Source organism: Micromys minutus, assembly GCF_963924665.1.
Source record: "Micromys minutus genome assembly, chromosome: 6".
NCBI classification, from domain to species: Eukaryota; Metazoa; Chordata; class Mammalia; order Rodentia; family Muridae; genus Micromys; species Micromys minutus.
In genome coordinates, this window is record NC_137975.1 from 62,015,605 (window position 1) to 62,035,437 (window position 19,833).

General features: G+C 41.8%; 1 protein-coding gene across 2 annotated transcripts in view; it reads left to right on the forward strand.

The window, feature by feature from the left end:
• The window catches only part of ADARB2 (adenosine deaminase RNA specific B2 (inactive)), a gene marked incomplete at both ends in the record, with an annotated part of 517,175 nt that overhangs the window by 413,944 nt on the left and 83,398 nt on the right, over positions 1 to 19,833 (forward strand). For both annotated transcript variants that reach the window (XM_080918367.1, XM_080918368.1), the window contains one exon: positions 13,889 to 14,003. In XM_080918367.1, the coding sequence (XP_080774493.1) occupies positions 13,889 to 14,003 (115 nt within the window). The remainder of the gene's footprint in view (positions 1 to 13,888; positions 14,004 to 19,833) is intronic.

Sequence of the window (19,833 nt, forward strand, 5' to 3'; positions counted from 1 at the left end):
AGGGTCTTTCCCACTCCACCATGGCTACAACACAGGACATCCATTTTCCATGCCTTCATTCAAATTTGTGTCTGTCTGTAGGTGATCTGAGATATAAAGGAACTGAATAGTTGGGCCATTTGAACTGCTTAGCTGGACAGTGATTTTTGGCAGTCCTCAATTTTGAAATTAATGAAGCTTTGTTATAATAGTCAGCAAACAAGACTCTTAACAAAGATATCCAGAATCCCTTTTACACCCAGGCATAAACAAATATTCAGACAGAAGCTTGGGAGCTGAAGAGATGGCTCAGCGGTTAAGAGCACTGACTGCTCTTCCAGAGGTCCTGAGTTCAAATCCCAGCAACCACATGGTGGCTCACAACCATTGGTGATGGGATCTAATGCCATCTTCTGGTGTGTCTGAAGACAGCTACAGTGTACTCACATATAATAAAAATAAATCTTTAAAAAAAGGAAGAAAGAAACTGGCCAAGATCAACCATAATTTTCTCTGATTATCTCCAACCCCTGGTCTACTGTCTTGCTGGGGTTGATTGTTTTGTTGGTTGGGTGTTTGGTTGGGTGTTTGGTTGGTTGGTTGGTTGGTTGGGTGTTTGGTTGGGTGTTTGGTTGGTTGGTTGGTTGGTTGGGTGTTTGGTTGGTTGGTTGGTTGGTTGGGTGTTTGGTTGGTTGGTTGGTTGGTTGGTTGGTTAGTTGGTTGGTTGGTTGACCCAGCAGCATCTCTCCCACCTTCTCAATTCTCAAAGGGTAGATCATTCCAGAGGAGAACAAATCTGCTGCATAGTACAGAAAATGTACTCTATTACCATGTAGATGCTTGACTCTCCACACCCACACCCACTTCCACCCCCACCCCCACCCCACACCAAACCACATCTCATCACAACCTTCACACCACAGTACTCAATGCTGCAAAACAAAATTCACAGGAGAAAAGGGGCAAGGAGAATGTCGTGGTCTAGATTCCCAGATTTGGTCATGCCCAACCCACATGCAAATCTAACCTTTTTGATATTTCAGCACTATAAACACAAAGATAGGATTTCAGCAGGAAAATATTTACTAAAGGCTTTCTCCCTTATAATCTATTGATTTTAATATCCCTACCACTTTGGCTGAATGTCAGTTTTACCCCAAGGACTACTATCGCAAATTTGAACACAATTTATTTATTTATGCCACTCAAAATATTAACACTAGAAATGAATAAAATTTGAGTCTTACAAAGTTCCCATTTAAAGTTTATTTTTCTGATTTGAATAATGCTGGTAATTTGCTATGGTAATCAGAGCCAAGAGGCAAAATACAGGCAACTAATGTAGAAGCCCACATAGCGTTTTGTATTCTCCTTCTAGGAAGTACAGTAATACACAGCTCATTAAATGTGGGTCAACTTCCCCACTTAACCTTTGGAATGCAAAGCACCTGATCACTATCATTTAACAAGAAGCCAAATCCTCTCTCCTGTGACTGACTGCTTCTGCTCCAAATGCCCAGCTTATGCCAACTTGGTCATTCAAAGCTTCCATGTTGGGTCTCTAGATCTGTGGTAATCTAGTCCCTCCCTGCCCTACCACCAACCTCAGCTGCCAACATCCATCTCCCATGATAGAATGCAAGGCTGTCTCATGAGGTCTGGTAGGAGTGGTGCTGCTCCCTCACAGTATAAATGGTATCCTGAGAGGCTATGAATGACTCTAGAAGACACATTAACCATCCCATACTACCAAGGGACCTTTTAGCAGGCATTTTCTAAATTGCTAAATCACCAACAGTAACGAGTACAGCTGGATGGCTCTCTTCTTCATATTTAATGAAGGATTTATGTGGCAAACTGTTGATTAGTCCTGGCTTTTGGAGCAGGTTTAGAGTCTCCCTGTAGAGTACTTTCTCTATCTCACAGAAGCCTCTTGCCTGCCTCTGTCCCAGTTCCCGGGTCCTCACTTATTCTAGGAATACTATCTACATATTAATTATGAATAGATCATAAAGAGGTCCAAAGCACTCACCACCTACACAGTTATGTAAAGCCAGAGTCACATGTATAAGTAGACTTCCTTTATGTATGTCTATGTATACATCTGTACATCTATAAGTGTGTGTGCAGGTGCACTTGGAAACATGTACATGTGGAGGCCAGAGCTCAATTTCAGATAACGTTTTTCAGGAGCTGTCTACCTTAGTATTTGAGACAATCTCTCACTGAGACTTGATGCTTTGCTATTCAGGCTAGATTAACTGGCCATCAAACCCCGAGGACTCATTTGTCTCTGTTACCTAAGACTGATTTTAGGGGCTTTTTTTTCTTTTGATTCTGAAGAGTAAACTCAAGACCACATGCTTGCACAGTGTGGGACCTTAACCCAGAAGCCCCACACAGCTCTCTGTCTAGAAATGAGAGTGCTTTCTGCTACCGCGGCCGCTGGGTCTGGCTGGATGTGCCTGAGGTCAGGCAAACAGAGAAGGGAAAACTAATTTTGGCCACTTCTGCTTCTGGGCTTGGCTTGCCCGCACCTCTGCCATGAGGTGCTGAGCCAGGCTGAACCGAGTTAGCGAGAGGATTTAATGTGGGATGCAAGAAGCTTCGGGAGAGAAAATCTCTTCCCAACCAGTGGTGTTAACAGTCCTTAAAACAAAGGCTCTGGGGTGGCAGAATGATTCTTACATGCCTTCACTCTCAAGCAAAACCCCCATATATATCCAGTTTTTGAAATGGTTTGGAGAGTGACAACCAGTACTTCCTATTGGCTTGGCCTGAGGGCTTGGGAAGAACTTGTCTGCATATTTGGGGCAGTCCTGCTTCTGCCCGGATCTTATATGACCTGTGGTCAAGCCCACCTGCAGAGGAGGGACTTGGGATGTGGCCAATGCCCCAAGGGGCAGTGTGGTACTTATGTCAACAAGAAGATTCCTGATTTTTGGGAGACTAAGATGCTTCCTACTGTCTCACTTATTGTTCCCGGGGCTTTACTTGTCTTGACCGAGAACCAGGGTATTTTTCACAGCCAAAGTCCTATAACACAGAAAACCCTTTACTGGCCAAGTCTTTCTTTCTAGTTTTGAAGAATATGAACTGTGTGGTCAGATTTCTGTCATGACACCATTCATGGAATAACCTCAGAGAAGCATCTGATAGAGTGTCAAGATAGTCCCAGCTTGGAACTTAGATGAACCCCCCTGCATTATAGCCTCAACTACCCACTAGTTTTTTTTTAAAAAAAAAAAATGACCATGTTACCATATCTCTTAAAGTTTCTGCATCCACGTGACAAGACTAACAATCTACAGTGACACAGGTGGCGGTGAGATGAAATGACATTGGAGTGTTCCCCAGTAGAGTTTTCACTGATGATCAAGAGGCTGGAGAGGGTGATGCACAGTCACTGCTGAAGAGACAGTAGCAGGTGGCAAGAGCAATAGTGCACTCACTGTGAGAGGCATTAAGTTCCCTAGGCTAGTGATGGTCCTCACAATTCATCTAAAGAGGCTGAAACCCAAAGCACAAACTGCACATCCCACAATGGATCTGGAAAAAAAAATCTCAGTGTACCCGTGTGGTGAATTCATGTGATCTACAGGACATAAATAATAAGCTACATAGCCTATAGTGAATTCACAAACAGAAATAGAGATGGTGGTATGATTTAAACCACAAACTAGTTGGTGAATATCAAATCAAAAAAATAAATAAATAAATAAACTTGCAGGTAAAGTGTTTGGTACATGGTAAACTGCCATAAACCACCGGTATCATTTGCTGTAATCACTGTTGAGCAACCCAGACTCAATTAGAATGTTAACTACCTGCCTGCAAGAGCTATGAAACATTCTGCATATATGATACCAAAAGGAGGCAGAAAAAAATCCTGATATGAGCAATAATAGGCTTAGCTTCTATAGGAGTCAGAGGGAAATAGTGAGCACCAAGAGTTCCACATCCAGGAATGTGGCAATTCAACTGTGTTGAGAAGCAAGCGAGGGTTTAACTCATCTTCCAGTTTCCATGCGAAACGCCTCCCCATAGACACTGTTTGAACAGCCAGTCACTAACAGGTGGCACTGTTTGGGAGGATATGGAGCCTTGAGGAGGTGTTGCCTGACTGGCCAAGATAGATCATTGAGGGTATAACCCAGCCATCGTACCTGCCTAGCACTCTACTACCTGTTCTATCAGGTCTTCTGCCAGCACAGACAGAGCCAGCCTAGCTGGCATGCCTTCTGGGCTGTAATGGACACGATCCCCTGAACTGTGAGCCAAAATAAATGTCTCCCTCTCATTAATTGCTTCTTGGCAGATATTTGGTTACAGCGACAAGAAAAAAAAAAGTAATTAGTATGTACCAACCTTCTATGATTCAAGTTCAAATCACAAATGGACAGAAACTATAGGTACATGTTATACTCACCATGGCTGTTACTCCACAGTCTTGGACACAGTCAAAGGCACACAAGCACAGGTGCATGTTGCTCAGTGTAATGCCTTTATCCTCCAAGTAAGAGGATGGGTCTTACACTAAGCTTTAAAGTAACAAAATGGTGTAACTTGGCTCACAAGCTCACTTACTCTTTAAGTTGTTTTGTGCTAAACTTATGCACATTTATCAACCACAGAGGCTTGAATAAACTCCAGGAAGTACTGTAAGCATACTTTGGAATTCAAATTTATAAAACTAATCTAGGACTGGAAAATGACTCCCTGAGTAAAGCTTTTGCCGTGCATGTGTGAACTAGAGTTTAGAACCCTAGCTGGGTGGTCACAGTTACCTACCTGTAATCCCAGCACACATTGGTCAGAGGCACGGAATCCTTGGAGCAAGATGACCAGACGGTCTAAGGGAATCAGTGTTCTCTAGGTTAAAGAGAGACCCTGCCTCATTTTATAAGGTGGATAGCAATCATGGAAGAAGGTTGATATCTTCAGTATTTATCTCAACATGCACACCCACATTCATGCAAGCACATAAATACATATGCCCACATACTATATATTCTTTTATATGCAGAAAAATGCTAATCAAACACAAGCTCAAATCTAAGCTGCTTCTAGTGTAAACCAGTTGTTGAGCAGGAAAACAAATGTAATCATTACAAGACCTGATAGGTTCAGTTTGCAGTAAACAGAGTTAACTGCATACACACCATGTAATTAAAATGATGAAATTCTTGTGTCCAATTAGGCAACTATGTTTCCCTGTAAGAATCCCAAATTTTTGTCTTGCTTCTAAACCCCATATAATCAAAAAATAATGTCATTTACATACACAAATCCAACCATGGAAAATCAATGTACAGATGCATCATTTAAAATAGATCCACTTTGGTGCCAGTAGACAGGTGAAGGGCTGCCTTGAGGAAGCAGAAAATGTCAGGATGGAAAGGAAAGAAAAGTTAGGAAGCTATGCTTGCTCTGAACTTTCCCAATGATTCTTGAAGGTCTAATAACAACAACAACAACTCATTCAAAGCCCAGGAAAGCTACATAAACTACAAAAAACATAAACACTCTGTCAAATCATCCTTTGTAAAACCCATCTTTAAAGTGATCTAGGAGTTAGAGCAACTACATAGCTTAGTCAGGAAAGTCCTTACCGTACAAGCGTGACTCCAGTTCTCTGAGTCCCCCTAAAATTCTGGGGATGGTGGCACAGTGCCGGGGATACAGAAAGAAGAAGATCCCTGGGGTTGGCTGACAAGCCAGTGAGGTACCAGGGAAGATCCCTGTCTCTCTTTCTAGTGACTAATGGTGAGTGTACATCGCTGTACATGGTGCAGAGAAAACAGTGACAGAGGAGAGTTCAGGTATAAATAAGCCATATAAATATACTATATCCTCACAAGCATGGGGAACATAATGAAAGAGGGAGACAAGCAAATTTTAAAGTAAAAAATAGGGCGATGTAAAAGATTGTTTTCTGGACATGACACAGCCATTGCAGTCACGAGCTCGTTGCATCTGGGGAGGCCTGACCTGCACTGAATCTACACAAGAATGAACCCAGCTATCGTCAGGTTGAGGGTCCAGGAGGCACTAAACTGTTTCTTAATGTTGCCTTCAGTTGGGTACTTGCTGATGAGTTCAGCAGGCTCCAGTGGATAATTCCAACCCAACTGTCACAGTCATCTCTGGTTAAATTAAATGAGTCACAAATCGAAATGAGTATAAATCTGAGTAAGGGTCTAATGGAGATGAGTGAGAGTTGATGGGAATGGGAGGGAGAAAAGAGGATCCTGGAGAGAGTAATTAGAATGTATTATATATATTTATAAAGTCATCAAATTACAAAATTAGTCAATAAAAAATGGTGAACAGCTCCTGAGGAATGACACCTGAAGTTGTCCTCCAGCTTCCACGTGTATGCACATGCATACATACATGCTCAAGCACACATGTGAAAACACACAAAAAAAGTGAATGAATAAATAAAAGTGACTTTAGGCAATGATAGAAATGCACATGTTTAAACCTTTTATGGTAATACATGGCTGAAGTACAGGGAGATTGAGGTATGAGCTTAAGGCTAACCTGACTACACAGAGAGACCATGTCTAAAAAGTAAATAAGTAAAAAAGATGACAGATCATTATATGTGGTGTTGTGTGTATACATATATATATACACATATATATACCTATATATATGTATACATATATGTGTATTTAAAAAGACAAAGATAATGAATAGATAGATGTTAGGTAGAGAGACAGATAGATAGACAGACAGACAGATAAGTACAATACACAGAAAACTGCCAAACACAAAGGTAGTACAGGTCTCAGGATATTTAAAACAGGATATTTAAAATCCTAACTGAGCTAGACCCATGGCATACATCCACAGCCCCATGAGGTTGAGGCAGGAGGATTTGAGCCCAAGCATTCAGGACAAGCCTATAGTGAGCCTTCATCTCAGATCATAAAAAAGAAGAAAATGACACACTTGTCCTTACAGCATGAGGAGTGTAAGAATCCGTAATGAACATGACTCCAGAACAACAGAGGCAGGGAAGAGGACTTTGGGAAGTTGAGGTATCAGGGGAGGTGGAGGGTATCAGTAGAAACTGGCTGCTTATTCGTGTTATGATCTTCAAAGGAAAGTGAAGAGTTTCATGTTGCAGCCATGAACAAGACTGAGAAAAGTGATCACAGAAATTAACTCTTGTTAAACATCAAAGAAATAAGTCAATGCATAACTGGAAAGGCTGTCTTTATTTTAATGAGTTCACCATTCAAAGTAAGAAAAACTAAAGTAATCCTTGATTTCTTCTTCATCATCATCTCCTTCTCCTCCTCCTCCTCTTCCTCCTCCTCCTCTTTCTCCTCCTCCTCTTTCTCCTCCTTGCCTCCTCCTCATCCTCCTCCTCTTATGCCCTCTTGCTCCCCCTCCCTCTCCCCTTACCCCCTCCTCCTCCTCTTTCTCTTCTTCTTCTTCTTCTTCTTCTTCTTCTTCTTCTTCTTCTTCTTCTTCTTCTTCTTCTTCTTCTTCTTCTTCTTCTTTTTCTTCTTCTTCTCCTCCTCCTCCTCCTCCTCCTCCTCCTCCTCCTCCTCCTCCTCCTCCTCCTCCTCCTCCTTCTTTTTTTTCTTCTTTTTCTTCTTCTATTTGACTTTGTAAAACATTAGTTAAGAAACATGCTTAGTATAAACTTACAGATTTTTTCAAACATGTTTTCCAAAATAACAAGTAGAAAGGGGTTACAGTGACAGAGATACAAAGTGGGGAACACCCTCAGAGAGCCTGCTTGGGCTGGAGGCTGCAGGTGTCCTGTCTACCTGGAGTCCTTGACCAGGCATAAGGGGTTAGGGCAACTAATCTGTACATCTCTCATGGCTACTGCTGAGCCACAGCTTCTGAAACATGGACCAATATCCAATAGGTGTTTTATCAAGGACAATTTTGCACCAAGTTAGGGGAATTCTCCAAAACAAATCCTAAGCACTCAAATTCTCTTTCTACTGGTCTAAGGTCATTTGGCACAATGAAGATAAATATGCCATACTTTGTGTTTCCTAATCTACAAGGCAGAAACTAAAATTTTATACCTATGAAGCTTCCATAATAGTTATTTTTATATTGAAAAGGCTTATTACTGGCCACCAAAAGAACAGAGAACCTGAATCTTGAAATCTGACCACACACACTCCTTAAGCTACCCATGAGAAACTGCCTCCAATACTGAAGGCATCCTAACTTGACACATGGTTGAAGTGGGTAAATTGTCATCTGGATCCTCCATAATTATCATGTCTGCTACAGAGCCACAACACTCAAGTCAGCAAAAGACCTACTGGATCCTATTAGCTGGTTATGTTTCTCCCTATGGTGCTGCAAGTCTTTACGGTGTAGGTGATTCATGGGTTAGTGTCCCTAAAAAAAAGACAGCAGAGTACTTGTTATTGCTTTCTCCCTTCATTCACACAATGAGAAAGAGGCTATATAAGCACACAGTAGGGCAGCAGTGCGCACAAGCTAAGAGCAGAGGCTTAGCATGAAACAGATCTGATTCCTCACACACCATCCAGGACTTCCAGCCTTCAGAACTGTGAGAAAAGGCAAAACTGGCATTTAATCTAGGAAGTCTATGGGAATCTACTATGGCAGGTAGATTCCTGTCCCAGCTAGACTCATGTCCCGGCTAGAAGAGATGTTGTTCACTAACAAAGAAAAACAAAACAGTTTTTCCTGAGAATTTCATCCTTTAGACATCTATTCAAAAGCTTTTTTAGTTTCACCCCTGTAGATTTTACAAATTCATACTTTTGGTCATCCATTCAAGATGTTCATCATTGTCCACAACATCCATGACCACACACAGGGCCAAAGCAGAGCAAAGACAGTACACAACAAACACAGGCAGTGATCACCAGTCATTAGGTAGCAGCAGTAGGTGGGTCGTGTCGTTTAGAAATGAAACTGCAAAGAAAACAAAAAAATCAGACCAGACAAAATTTTGCTTTAATTCTCAAATGGGCATCACTGTTCTAATCACTGGTGGGCTAAAGACATGAGAAAAGACATCTAAACAATGCAAACCATGAATGACTGGCTTTTTAAGCTTTATTACATTTTATTGGATAAATGTGTCTATGTGGAAAACGGTGAGCATCCATGGAATACAGAAGACAACGTATGGCCATTGGTTCTCTCCTTCCTCCATGTGAGTCCTGAGAATAGAATCAGGTCAAGAAGCTTGGAGGTAAGACCTTCACCTATTGAACCACTTCCTCCATCTCTAGGATTTGAGAGACCAGAGACACCATGGTATGTGACAGATTAAAAACCAAGGATGGCAGCTGGGGACATTTACGTGTGGGGAGAATATGAATCCTCCTGAGCCTACCTGTCCTTTCAGGGACCAGTCACTGACAACTTTGACCTGGCCTCCCCAAAACTGAATGTGAAATGCCAGGGTCTGTGGCCTAATAATTGGGAGCTTTGACTCAGACCACCTAGAGGTGACAAGGGAAGCCCCACCCCCACAAGCAATCTCACTTTGCTGCTTGTCTCAGTTCTACGCCGTGGCCATTGATGCTAGCTAGAGGTCTCTGTCCCTCTGTGAACAGCACCTGAAGTCCCACGAGACCATGTGCTTTGCCAAACCAAGTGAGTCAAGGAACTCATCATCTGTGGAAGTGCTGAGCTCCAGACCAAATGTGATTTGTTCTGCTTCAGCATTTCCTCAAATGACTCCATTAAGGGATCACTGCAGCTCAGGGCTAATTAACTCATAATAGGTGCAATGCATCCTGGGATACCAGCCCAGAGGGTGTCAAGGGATCCTGGGCCTTCTGTGTTCACCCTGACCCTCCTCTGGATGACAGGATACATTGAGTTACATCCAGTTACAAACAGGGCGCAGGTAGAGGGAACTAAGCTTGTGGGAAGTCTTCAGAAGTGAACTCCGCTTCTTGATGCAGTCACTAGGTTATCACATGTTTGGTATTAGTTTCCACAGTTCAGCAAGAACAGCCTAAGTCATACCAATGGGGTTTAAGGTTTTTGTCTGTCATATCCTGGCCATGTGATTTTGGTGGCACTGCTTCAGTGACTACAGGGCATAAAGGTAGTACCCTCTTCAGGCATATTAAATAAAATAATGTATACACTGGACTCAAGTCTTTGTTATCTGTTTGTATTTCTTTCCATCACTAAGAGAAACAGTGATATTTGGATTTTCCAAATGAAGCTGGTCTTTCTGTTATTTATATAATTACTCAGTGTTTGGAGGGTGTCTTGTTCTGGGGGCTACAGCAGGGCCCACATTAGGCATGTACAAGAAAGTTAAGAAATGTCTCCAGTTAGGAATTAGAACTCTATATGTATCTGATTTCCAGGGCCAGGCCTGAGTCATCCAATCTGGGTTCTAGGAGTGCAGCCCCCGTTGAATATGCCCAACAGCTCTACAAAGATAAAGCAGATGGTCCCATACTCTGATCTATTCACTGTGAATCCGTTTTGACCATTTTCTCTGGGATCTCACTGTGAACACTTGACACCCTCTGTACCCTTAGGGAGAGGAACTGTTCCTGACAGCCAAATCTTGGGTCCTTTGCTCTCTCTAGCTCAGAGCTTGGCTCCAAAGTTCTCAAGATTGCTCTGGTAGCATGACTTGACATCAGACCTTCTCTTTAGATGGGGATGATACCGCCCTCCTTGACGATGAATGGTGAGGATTGGGGCCTGCTGTGAAGGCTGCTACCTAGTCTGCAACCAAGAACACGCACACATGACCATGGTGCTTAAATAGAACAGTCCCTTCAGTTTTCTCAATGAATACTGGAACTGCCCCAAAACAAATAGAAATTAAGGAAAACCATGTGCTGTGGATTTAATGTGAAATGAGCCCGCTATGTACAAACACCTGGTCCTCAAGAGGTGGAGCCTTCCTGGAGGAAGAACACCTAAGGCAGGCATTTGTACAGCCTGCCCCCATTTCCTATATGTTCTTTCCTTTAAGACTGGAGACAATGCTTGTTCTGCCATGCCTCCTCCCACCATAATGGAGCTTAGTTTTTGGAACTATAAACAAAAGTAAACCCCTCCTCCCTGAAGTGACGTATCAGCAGTAAGAAAGCAGTAAGAAAAGCAATCGATAGGTCATGCCTGTGGATAAATAAATAAATAAATAAATAAATAAATAAATAAATAAACAAACTAGCTGTCCTGGCTTTACAGCCTGAAGTGTAAGAACTGTGGCAGAGCGCGTCAGCAGGGGCAGTGTCCCCAAGACACAGGCAATAACTCAGAGGCTGAGATGGAACTTTATGCCAGGGTCTCAGAAGCAACTTAAGGGAGAAAGGGTTCATCTTGCCTTACAGTTCTACCACCGCAGGAAAGGCATGGACTGTGAGCCAACTACCATACTGAGTTCATAGTCAAGAAGCAGAAAGAGGACAGGAGATGGGATCATGTTATAAAATCCCAAGGCCTGCCCCTAGTGACAAACTGTGATGCTTTGGACACTGGAGGAAGTGGGAAGGCTCTTCTACTAGAACCCTCAGAGGCAGAGTTGCCCTGATGACCTCAGGCTTCAGCCTCCAGCCAAAACCGTAGTATAGTAAGATTTTCCTGTTCTAAGTTCCCTAGTTATAGCCACTCCTCAGCACTATCATGTCTTAGCATGCGAGCTGTCTAGAAATGTAGACTGCCTTCTTTAGACCTCAGTCTCTAGATATAAAAGGACAGGGCAACCTCAAACAGACCCAGGATTTATTGCTAAAAGTCTGTCTTCCTGGCGACCTCCTGGAGATCATCGTCTCTCACCAAGCAGCTCGAGTCGGAAGAAGAGCTGGGGAGAGAAGCTGTATCAACCAAAGTCCTGGAAAAATCAGGACTTGCCTCTTCTCTCCCTGCTCAGTATCACAGCCACTTGGAGGAAGCCCCGCCCAACACCACAGCCACTTGGGGGAAGCCCCGCCCAGCGCCACAGGCACTTGGGGAAGCCCAATTTGTGGATTCTATGGTGATCGATAAAGCATTTCAGAGCATAAGCACCAGACACACCAGTGACAAGGAAAACGTCTTAGAGGGCCTCCTTACTGCCCACACTTTATCAATGAAGAACTGGGAGGGGAAACGCCTGGTTATTCTTGTGGGCAGAATTGTTTCCTGAGGCAGCCCTGGTTGCACATGAACACACTTTATTGCATAGAAATGAAATCTTTAGCTTGTCAATTTATCTCTTAGATAACATGTAAATTATATCTTTTATATAACAGATGTCTACAGCATCAGTTGCCTGCACAATATCAAAATGTACATGATAGAAGCATTAACATCCAATTCACCAAAAAGAAAAGCTGGTTCAATGTTTGATATTTTGATTTGGTTACAAATAGACTTTGTCAGTACCTGCAAAGACCAGGGACAATAATGACAAGAATAACAGTTACAGCATCATTATTGAGCCCTTACCAAATGTGAGGCACTGTGCTAAGCATCTAAGAAGTGATAATTCATCTAATCATTCCCAAAGCACGGTCAGGTGAAAATTAAAGAGGATGACCTTGCAAACTGGTTAAATGGGGCTCAGAGGTTGTAAATGACTTATCACAGCTCATAGGTGGTAGAATTGGGATTCTAAGCAGGTTTTCTTTTGCTGCAAGGCCTGTGACAGTCACACCATGCAAGCTTCCCTAGTAAAAGAAGACATGGAGTTTCCACAATTAGAAGAACACAGGGTTACAGTGCAGGACCTGGAGGAGGAGTGGCCACAGAGCCATACTATGTAGACTCTGTCACTTACTATACTGTGCTGCTTTAATAGAAATGTGAATTGGCCTTAAGACAAGTTCACCAAAGGCCAAGTTAACTTGGTGTGTGTGTGCACTGATGTGCACATACATGTGTATATGTATGTGCTTATGAGTATGGATATATACATACATATGTGCATGCATGCATGTGTAATGTGTTCATTGTGTCTTGTGAGTGCATATATATTGTGTGTACATGTGTGTGTGTGTGTGCTATGTGCACTGCATGCTGTTTGTGTGCATGTGTGCATACTTGTCTTTGTCTTCATCTGTCTGAAAGAGAGCAGAGGCTGTGACACAAGCTGAGGTGATCAGTCCTCCCCAAGAGTCCCCTGAGGTGTTTTAGCTGCTTAAACACTGGTCTCTGATTCTAAAACAGCAGGTCTCAACCCCTGGAGTCACATGTCAGATATCCTGTACATCAGATATTTATACTACGATTCATAACAGCAAAGTTACAGTTATAAAGTAGTAATGCAAATAATTTTAATGGCGGGGGGTCACTACAACATGAAGAACTGTATTAAAGGGTCACAGTATTAGGAAGGTAGGGAGCCACTGTCTTTTAAAAAGAAAAGGGGGGCAGTGTGGCAAAGATAATGAATGTATGATCCCTCCCCCTCCCCCTCCCCCTCCTCCTCCCCCACCCCCATCAAGTTTTACCTGAATGCATGCTCTGAGATTGCTGCTGTGCAGAATGAGGATAAGAAAAACCACATGTCCTCGTGTAAAGGCTCCCTGTTCAGTAGAGAGCACAGGGTAAGCACCTGCTGGGACACAGGGCAGGAAACTGCTCAGCCATGGGCCAGGGGTTTCCTTAGACACAGGTCAGAAAGCTGCTCAGACACAGGCCAGGCACCTATTCAAACACGGGGCAGGGACTTGCTCAGACAGGAGGTAGGACCTGCCCTGATACAAAGCAAGGATGCAGTCAGACACAAGCTGGACTTCGGGCAAAGGGGTTAATTCCTCACAACCAACTCCTTCTGAAGGTCATGGATCAGAGAGAAGCAGGTAACAGGGAAGTGCTGGCTCCTCCAGAGGAGGCAGAGCCCTGAGAGAGGGGTACACTAGCCAGCTGTCAGGTGTTCCTTCTGTCCGGCGCATCAAAGAGCACTGATGCTTGTGTCTTACAGGATTTTGCAGATTCTGTGTCCCAGCTGGTCACACAGAAGTTCCGTGAACTGACAGTCGGCCTGACATCTGTGTATGCCCGCCACAAAACACTGGCAGGAATCGTCATGACCAAAGGTAAGTACCTCTATCTTTTCCTGTGGAAACTTTTATCCCCATAGAGAGAAATGTTAATATTAAGTAGGTCCTAGGAGTCCACGGATGCTTCCTATCATGAGGAAACAGACAAATGAAGACAGTAGAGAGCACAAAGACACCAGTGACCACTGTTCTGGTAGAAAAATCACACTGGCAAAATCTTGAAAACTTTTGCTATTCCTCTCAATGGACATAAACTCCTAAAGGTGTTTATGCATGCCCCGTTTTTTTTTAATTGGATATTTTCTGTATTTACATTTCATATGTTATCCCCTTTCTGCCAATCCCATCTCCCCTCCCCCTCCCATTGCCTCCATGAAGGTGCTCCCTCTCCTACCTCAGTGCCCTCACATTCCCCTACACTGGGAAAACGAGTCTCCGATGGACCAAAGTCCTCTCCTATCATTGATGCCAAAGAATGCTGTCCTCTGCTGCATATGCACCTGGAGCCATGGGTCTCTCCATTCATACTCATTTGGTTGGTGTTTTAGCCCTTGGGAGCTCTGGAGGGTTTGGTTGGTTGGTAATGTTGTTCTTCCCATTGGGGTTGCAGACATTTTCAGATCCTTCAGTCCTTTCTCTAGCTCCTTCATTGGTTTCTCCATATTCAGTCAGATGGTTAACTGCAAACATCATCATCTGTATCAGCATGGTTCTGGCAGAGCCTCTGAGGAGGCATTCATATGAGATTCCTACCAGTAAGCACTTCTTGGCATCAGGAATAGTGCATGGGTTTAGTGGCTACATATAAGATGGATCCCCAGATGAGGCAGACTTTGGATGATCTTTTCTTCAATCCCTGCTCCTCTATCTGTCCATTATTTCTTCCCATGAGTGTTTCTGTTCTCCTTTCTAAGAAGGACTGAGACATCTACCTTCTGGCCTTCCTTCTCTTTGAGTTTCAAAATTTCTGTGAATTGTTTCTTGGTTATTTGGAACTTTGGTTCTAGTATCTGGTTATCAGTAAGTACATACCATGAGTGTTCTTTTATGACTGGGTTACCACACTCAAGATAATAGCTTCAAGTTTTGCCTAGGAATTTCATGAAGTCATTGTTTTTAATAGCTGAGTAGTCCTCCATTGTGTAAATGTACCACAATTTCTGTATCCATTCCTCTGTTGAACAACATCTGAGTTCTTTCCAGCTTCTGGTTATTATAAATAAGGCTGCTGTGAACATGGTGGAACATGTATCCTTGTTAGATGTTAGAGCTTCTTTTGGGTATACGCCCAGGAGTGGTATAGCTGGGTCCTAAGATAGTACTGTGTCCAATATTCTGAGGAACCTCCAGACTGATTTTCAGAGTGGTTGTACCAGCTTAGAGCCCTACCAACAGTGGATAAGTGTTCCTCTTTCTCCACATCCTCTCCAGCATCTTCTGTCACATGAGTTTTTAATCTTAGCCATTCTGACTGGTGTGAGGTGGGATCTCCGGGTTGTTTTGATTTGCATTTCCCTGATGCCTATGTGTTCTAAGCTCTTCCCCACTTTCTGTTCTATTAGTTTCAGTGTACCTGGTTTTATGTGGAGATCTTTGATACACTTGGAATTGAGCTTTGTACAAGCAGATAAGAAAGGATCGATTTGCATTTTTCTGCATGCTGATTGCCAGTTGAACCAGCACTGTTTGTTGAAAAAGCTGTCCTTTTTCCATTGAATGTGTTTAGTTCCTTTGTCAAAGATCAAGTGACCGTAGGTGTGTGGGTTCATTTCTGGGTCTTTAATTCTATTCCATTGATCTACCTGCCTGTCTCTGTACCAATACCATAAAGTTTTTATCACTATTGATCTGTAATACAGCTTGAGGTCAGGGATAGTGATTCCTCTGCAAATTGTTATATTGTTGAGAATGGTTTTTGCTATCCTTGATTTTTTTATTATTCTAAATGAATTTGCAAATTGTTTTTTCTAACTCTATGAAGAATTGAGTTGGTATTTTCATGGGGGTTGCATTGAACCTGTTGATGACTTTAGGCAAGATGAACACTTTTACAATGTTGATCCTTCCAATCCATGAGCATGAGATCTTTCCAACTTCTGAAGTCATCCTCAGTTTCCTTCTTCAGAGACATGAAGTTCTTGTCATACATATCCTTCACTTGCTTGGTTAGGGTCACACCAATGTGTTTTCTATTCTTTGTGACTATTGTGAAGGGTGTAGATTCTCTAATTTGTTTCTCAACCTGTTTGTCCTTTGAGGAGAGAAAGGCTACTGATTTGTTTGAGTTAATTTTATATACAGCCACATTGCTGAAGTTGCTTATCAGCTATAGATGTTCTCTGGTGGAATTTTGGGGGTCACTTAAGTATACTATCATATCATCTTCAAATAGTGATATTTTGACTTCTTCCTTTCCAATTTTTATCCCTTTGACCTCCTTTTGCTGTCTGATTGCTCTGGCTAGTAGTTCAAGTACTATATTGAATAGGTAGGGAGATAGTGGGCATCCTTGTCTAGTCCCTGATTTTAGTGGGATTGCTTCAAGTCTCCCACCATTTAGTTTGATGTTGGCTACTGATTTGCTATATATTGCTTTTACTGTGTTTACTTATGGGCCTTGAATTTCTGATCTTTCCAAGTCTTTTAAAATGAAGGGGTGTTGAATTTTGTCAAATGCTTTCTCAGCATCTAAATTTCCATATATTGAACCATCCTTCCATCACTGGAATGAAGCCTACTTGATCAGGGTGAGTGATCATTTTGATGTGTTCTTGAATTCAGTTTGCAAGAATTTTATTGAGTATTTTTGCATCAGTGTTCATGAGAGAAATTGGTCTGAAGTTCTCTTTTCTTATAGGGTCTTTGTGTGGTTTAGGAATGAGTGTAATTGTGGCTTTGAAGAATGAGTTGGGTAGTGTTCCTTCTCTTTCTATTTTGTGGAAAAGTTTGGAGAGTATTGGTATTAGGTCTTTTATGAAGGTTTAGATAGTCTATTTGATCCTGATTTAACTTTGGTACCTGGTATCTGTCTAGAAAATTGTCCATTTCCTCTAGAATTTCCAGTTTTGTGGAGTTTAAGATTTTATAGTAAGATCTGATGATTTCTTGAATTTCTTCAGTTTCTGTTGTTGTCTCCCTTTCATTTCTGATTTTGTTAATTTGGATACTCTCTCTGTGCCCTCTTGTTAGTCTGGCTAAGCGTTTATCAATCTTGTTGATTTTCTCAAAAAACCAATTTTTGGTTTTGTTAATTCTTTGTATAGTTCTTTTCATTTCTATTTGCTTGATTTCAGCTCTGAGTTTATTTCCTGCCATCTTCCCCTCTAGGGTGTATCTGCTTCTTTTTGTTCTAGAGCTTTCTCATGTATGCTGTCAAGCTATTACTATATGCTCTCTCCAGTTACTTTTTGGAGGCTCTCAGAGCTATGAGTTTTCCTCTTAGCACTGCTTTCATTGTGTGCCATAATTTTGGGTATGTTGTGCCTTCATTTTTAACAAATTCTAAAATGTCTTTGGTTTCGTTCTTTATTTCTTTCTTGACCAAGCTATCACTGAGTAGAGCATTTGCAGTTTTCATGTGTATGTGGGCCTTTTGTTGTTTTTTTGTTTGTTTGTTTGTTCTGTTTTTTGTTATTGAAGACCAGCCTTAGTCCATGGTGATCTGATAGAATGAATGGGATTATTTCAATGCTCTTATATCTGTTGAGGCCTGTTTTGTGATCAACTATATGGTCAGTCTTGGAGAGGGTGCCATGAAGTGCTGAGAAGAAGGTATATTCTTTAGTTTTAGGATGAAATATTCTATAGATGTCTGTTAAATCCATTTGGTTCATAACTTATGTTAGTTTAACTGTGTGTTTGTTTAGTTTCTGCTTCCATCATCTGTCCATTGATGAGAATGGGGTGTTAAAGTCTCCCACTGTTATTGTGTGTGGTGTAATATATGCTTTCAGCTTTAGTTTTAGAATTTCTTTTATGAATGTAGATGCTCTTGTATTTGGAATATAGATGTTCAGGATTGAGAGTTCATCTTGACAGATTTTTTTCCTTTGATGAGTAAAAAGTGTCCTTTTTTACCTTTTTTGATAACTTTTGGTTAAAAACTCTATTTTATTTGATAGTAGGATAGCTACTCTGGTTTGTTTCTCAGAACCATTTGCTTAGAAAAAAATTTCCCAACCCTTTTACTCTGAGGTAGTGCCTATCTGTTTATGAGATGAGTTTTCTGTATGCAGCAAAATGTTGGGTCCTGTTTACATATCCAGTCTGATAGTCTGTCTTTTTATTTGGGAATTGAGTCCATTGATGTTAAGAGATATTATGGAATAATGATTGTTGTTTCCTGTTATTTTGGTTGTTAGAGGTAGAACTATGTGTGCCTTTCCTCTTTTGGTTTTGTTGCAAGAGGATTATTTTCTTGCTTTTCTTAGGGTGTAGTTTCCCTCCTTGTGTTGGAATTTTCTGCCTATTATCTTTTGTAGGGCTGGATTTGTGGACAGATATTGTGTAAATCTTGTCTTGTCCTGGAATATTTTGGTTTCTCCATCTATAGTAACTGAGAGTTTTGCTGGATATAGTAACCTGGGCTGGCATTTGGGTTCTCTTAGGATCTGTATGATGTCTGTCCAGGATCATCTAGCTTTTATAGTCTCTGTTGAGAAGTCTGGTGTAAGTCTGATTGGTCTGCCTCTATATGTTACATGTCCTTTTTCCCTTACTGCTTTAGTATATTTTCTTTGTTTTGAACATTTAGTGTTTGACTATTATGTGTCAAGAGAAATTTCTTTTCTGGTCCTATCTATTTGGAGTTCTCTAGACTTCTTGTATGTTCATGGTTATCTTTCTTTGGGTTAGGGAAGTTTTCTTCTATAATTTTGTTGAAGATACTTACTTTACATATTAATTGGGAGTCTTCACTCTCTTCTACACTTATTATCCTTAGATTTGGTCTTCTCATTGTGTCCTGAATTTCCTGGATCTTTTCGGTTAGGATTTTTTTTTTTTAATTTTTACATTTTCTCTGAGTCTTGTATCAATGGTTTCTATGATATCTTCTGCCCCTAAGATTCTCTCTTCAATCTATTGTATTCTGTTGGTGATGCTTGCAACTGTGACTCCTGACCTCTCTAAGGGCTTGTACTTGTTTATCTGTGTTCTCCTGTATTTCTTTAAGGAAGTTATTCATGCACTTCTAGAGGCCCTCTATCATCTGCATGAGGCATGATTTTAAGTCCAAATCTTATCTTTTGGGTGTGTTGGGATATACACTGCTTGCTGTGGTGGTAGACCTGGGTTCTGATGTTGCCAGGTTGTCTTGGTTTCTGTTGCATAGATTCTTGTGCTTGCCTATTGTCATCTTATCTTCGATGTTAGTTATTCTTATTTTCTCTGATTGGAGCCTGTCTTTCCTGTGCGTCTGTGAGCCATGGGTTCCAGAGGGAGATTGGTCCTGGGTGTTCAGCTCTCTATGGGCAGGCTATGAGTTCTGATGGTGATGGGCCAGCTCTAGCTCTGGGTGCAGATGGAGGCCTGAAGGGCACCGACCAAAGCAGTAACATGATAGCTGTGCCCTGAGAGTTCCTTGAGGTCTCTTTCCAGATAGTCAGTGGAGAGAAAGTGTGGGCCTACCCATGGGCTCAGGAGGGAGAACACTCCTGCATCTCCTCTGGGTGCTCAGTTTCTCTGTGGGCAGGCCACGAGTCCTGATTGCAGTGTGCCTGCTCTGCCTGTGGGTCTGGACACAGATTCATATCTTATTTTCAAGAATAATGCTGGTATTTTTAAAAGCTAAAGAATTAGAGGCCAGGCTAATACATAAGTCATTTGAAGCTGATAAATTAGGAGGGGACTGCTACTCTGTCGACTC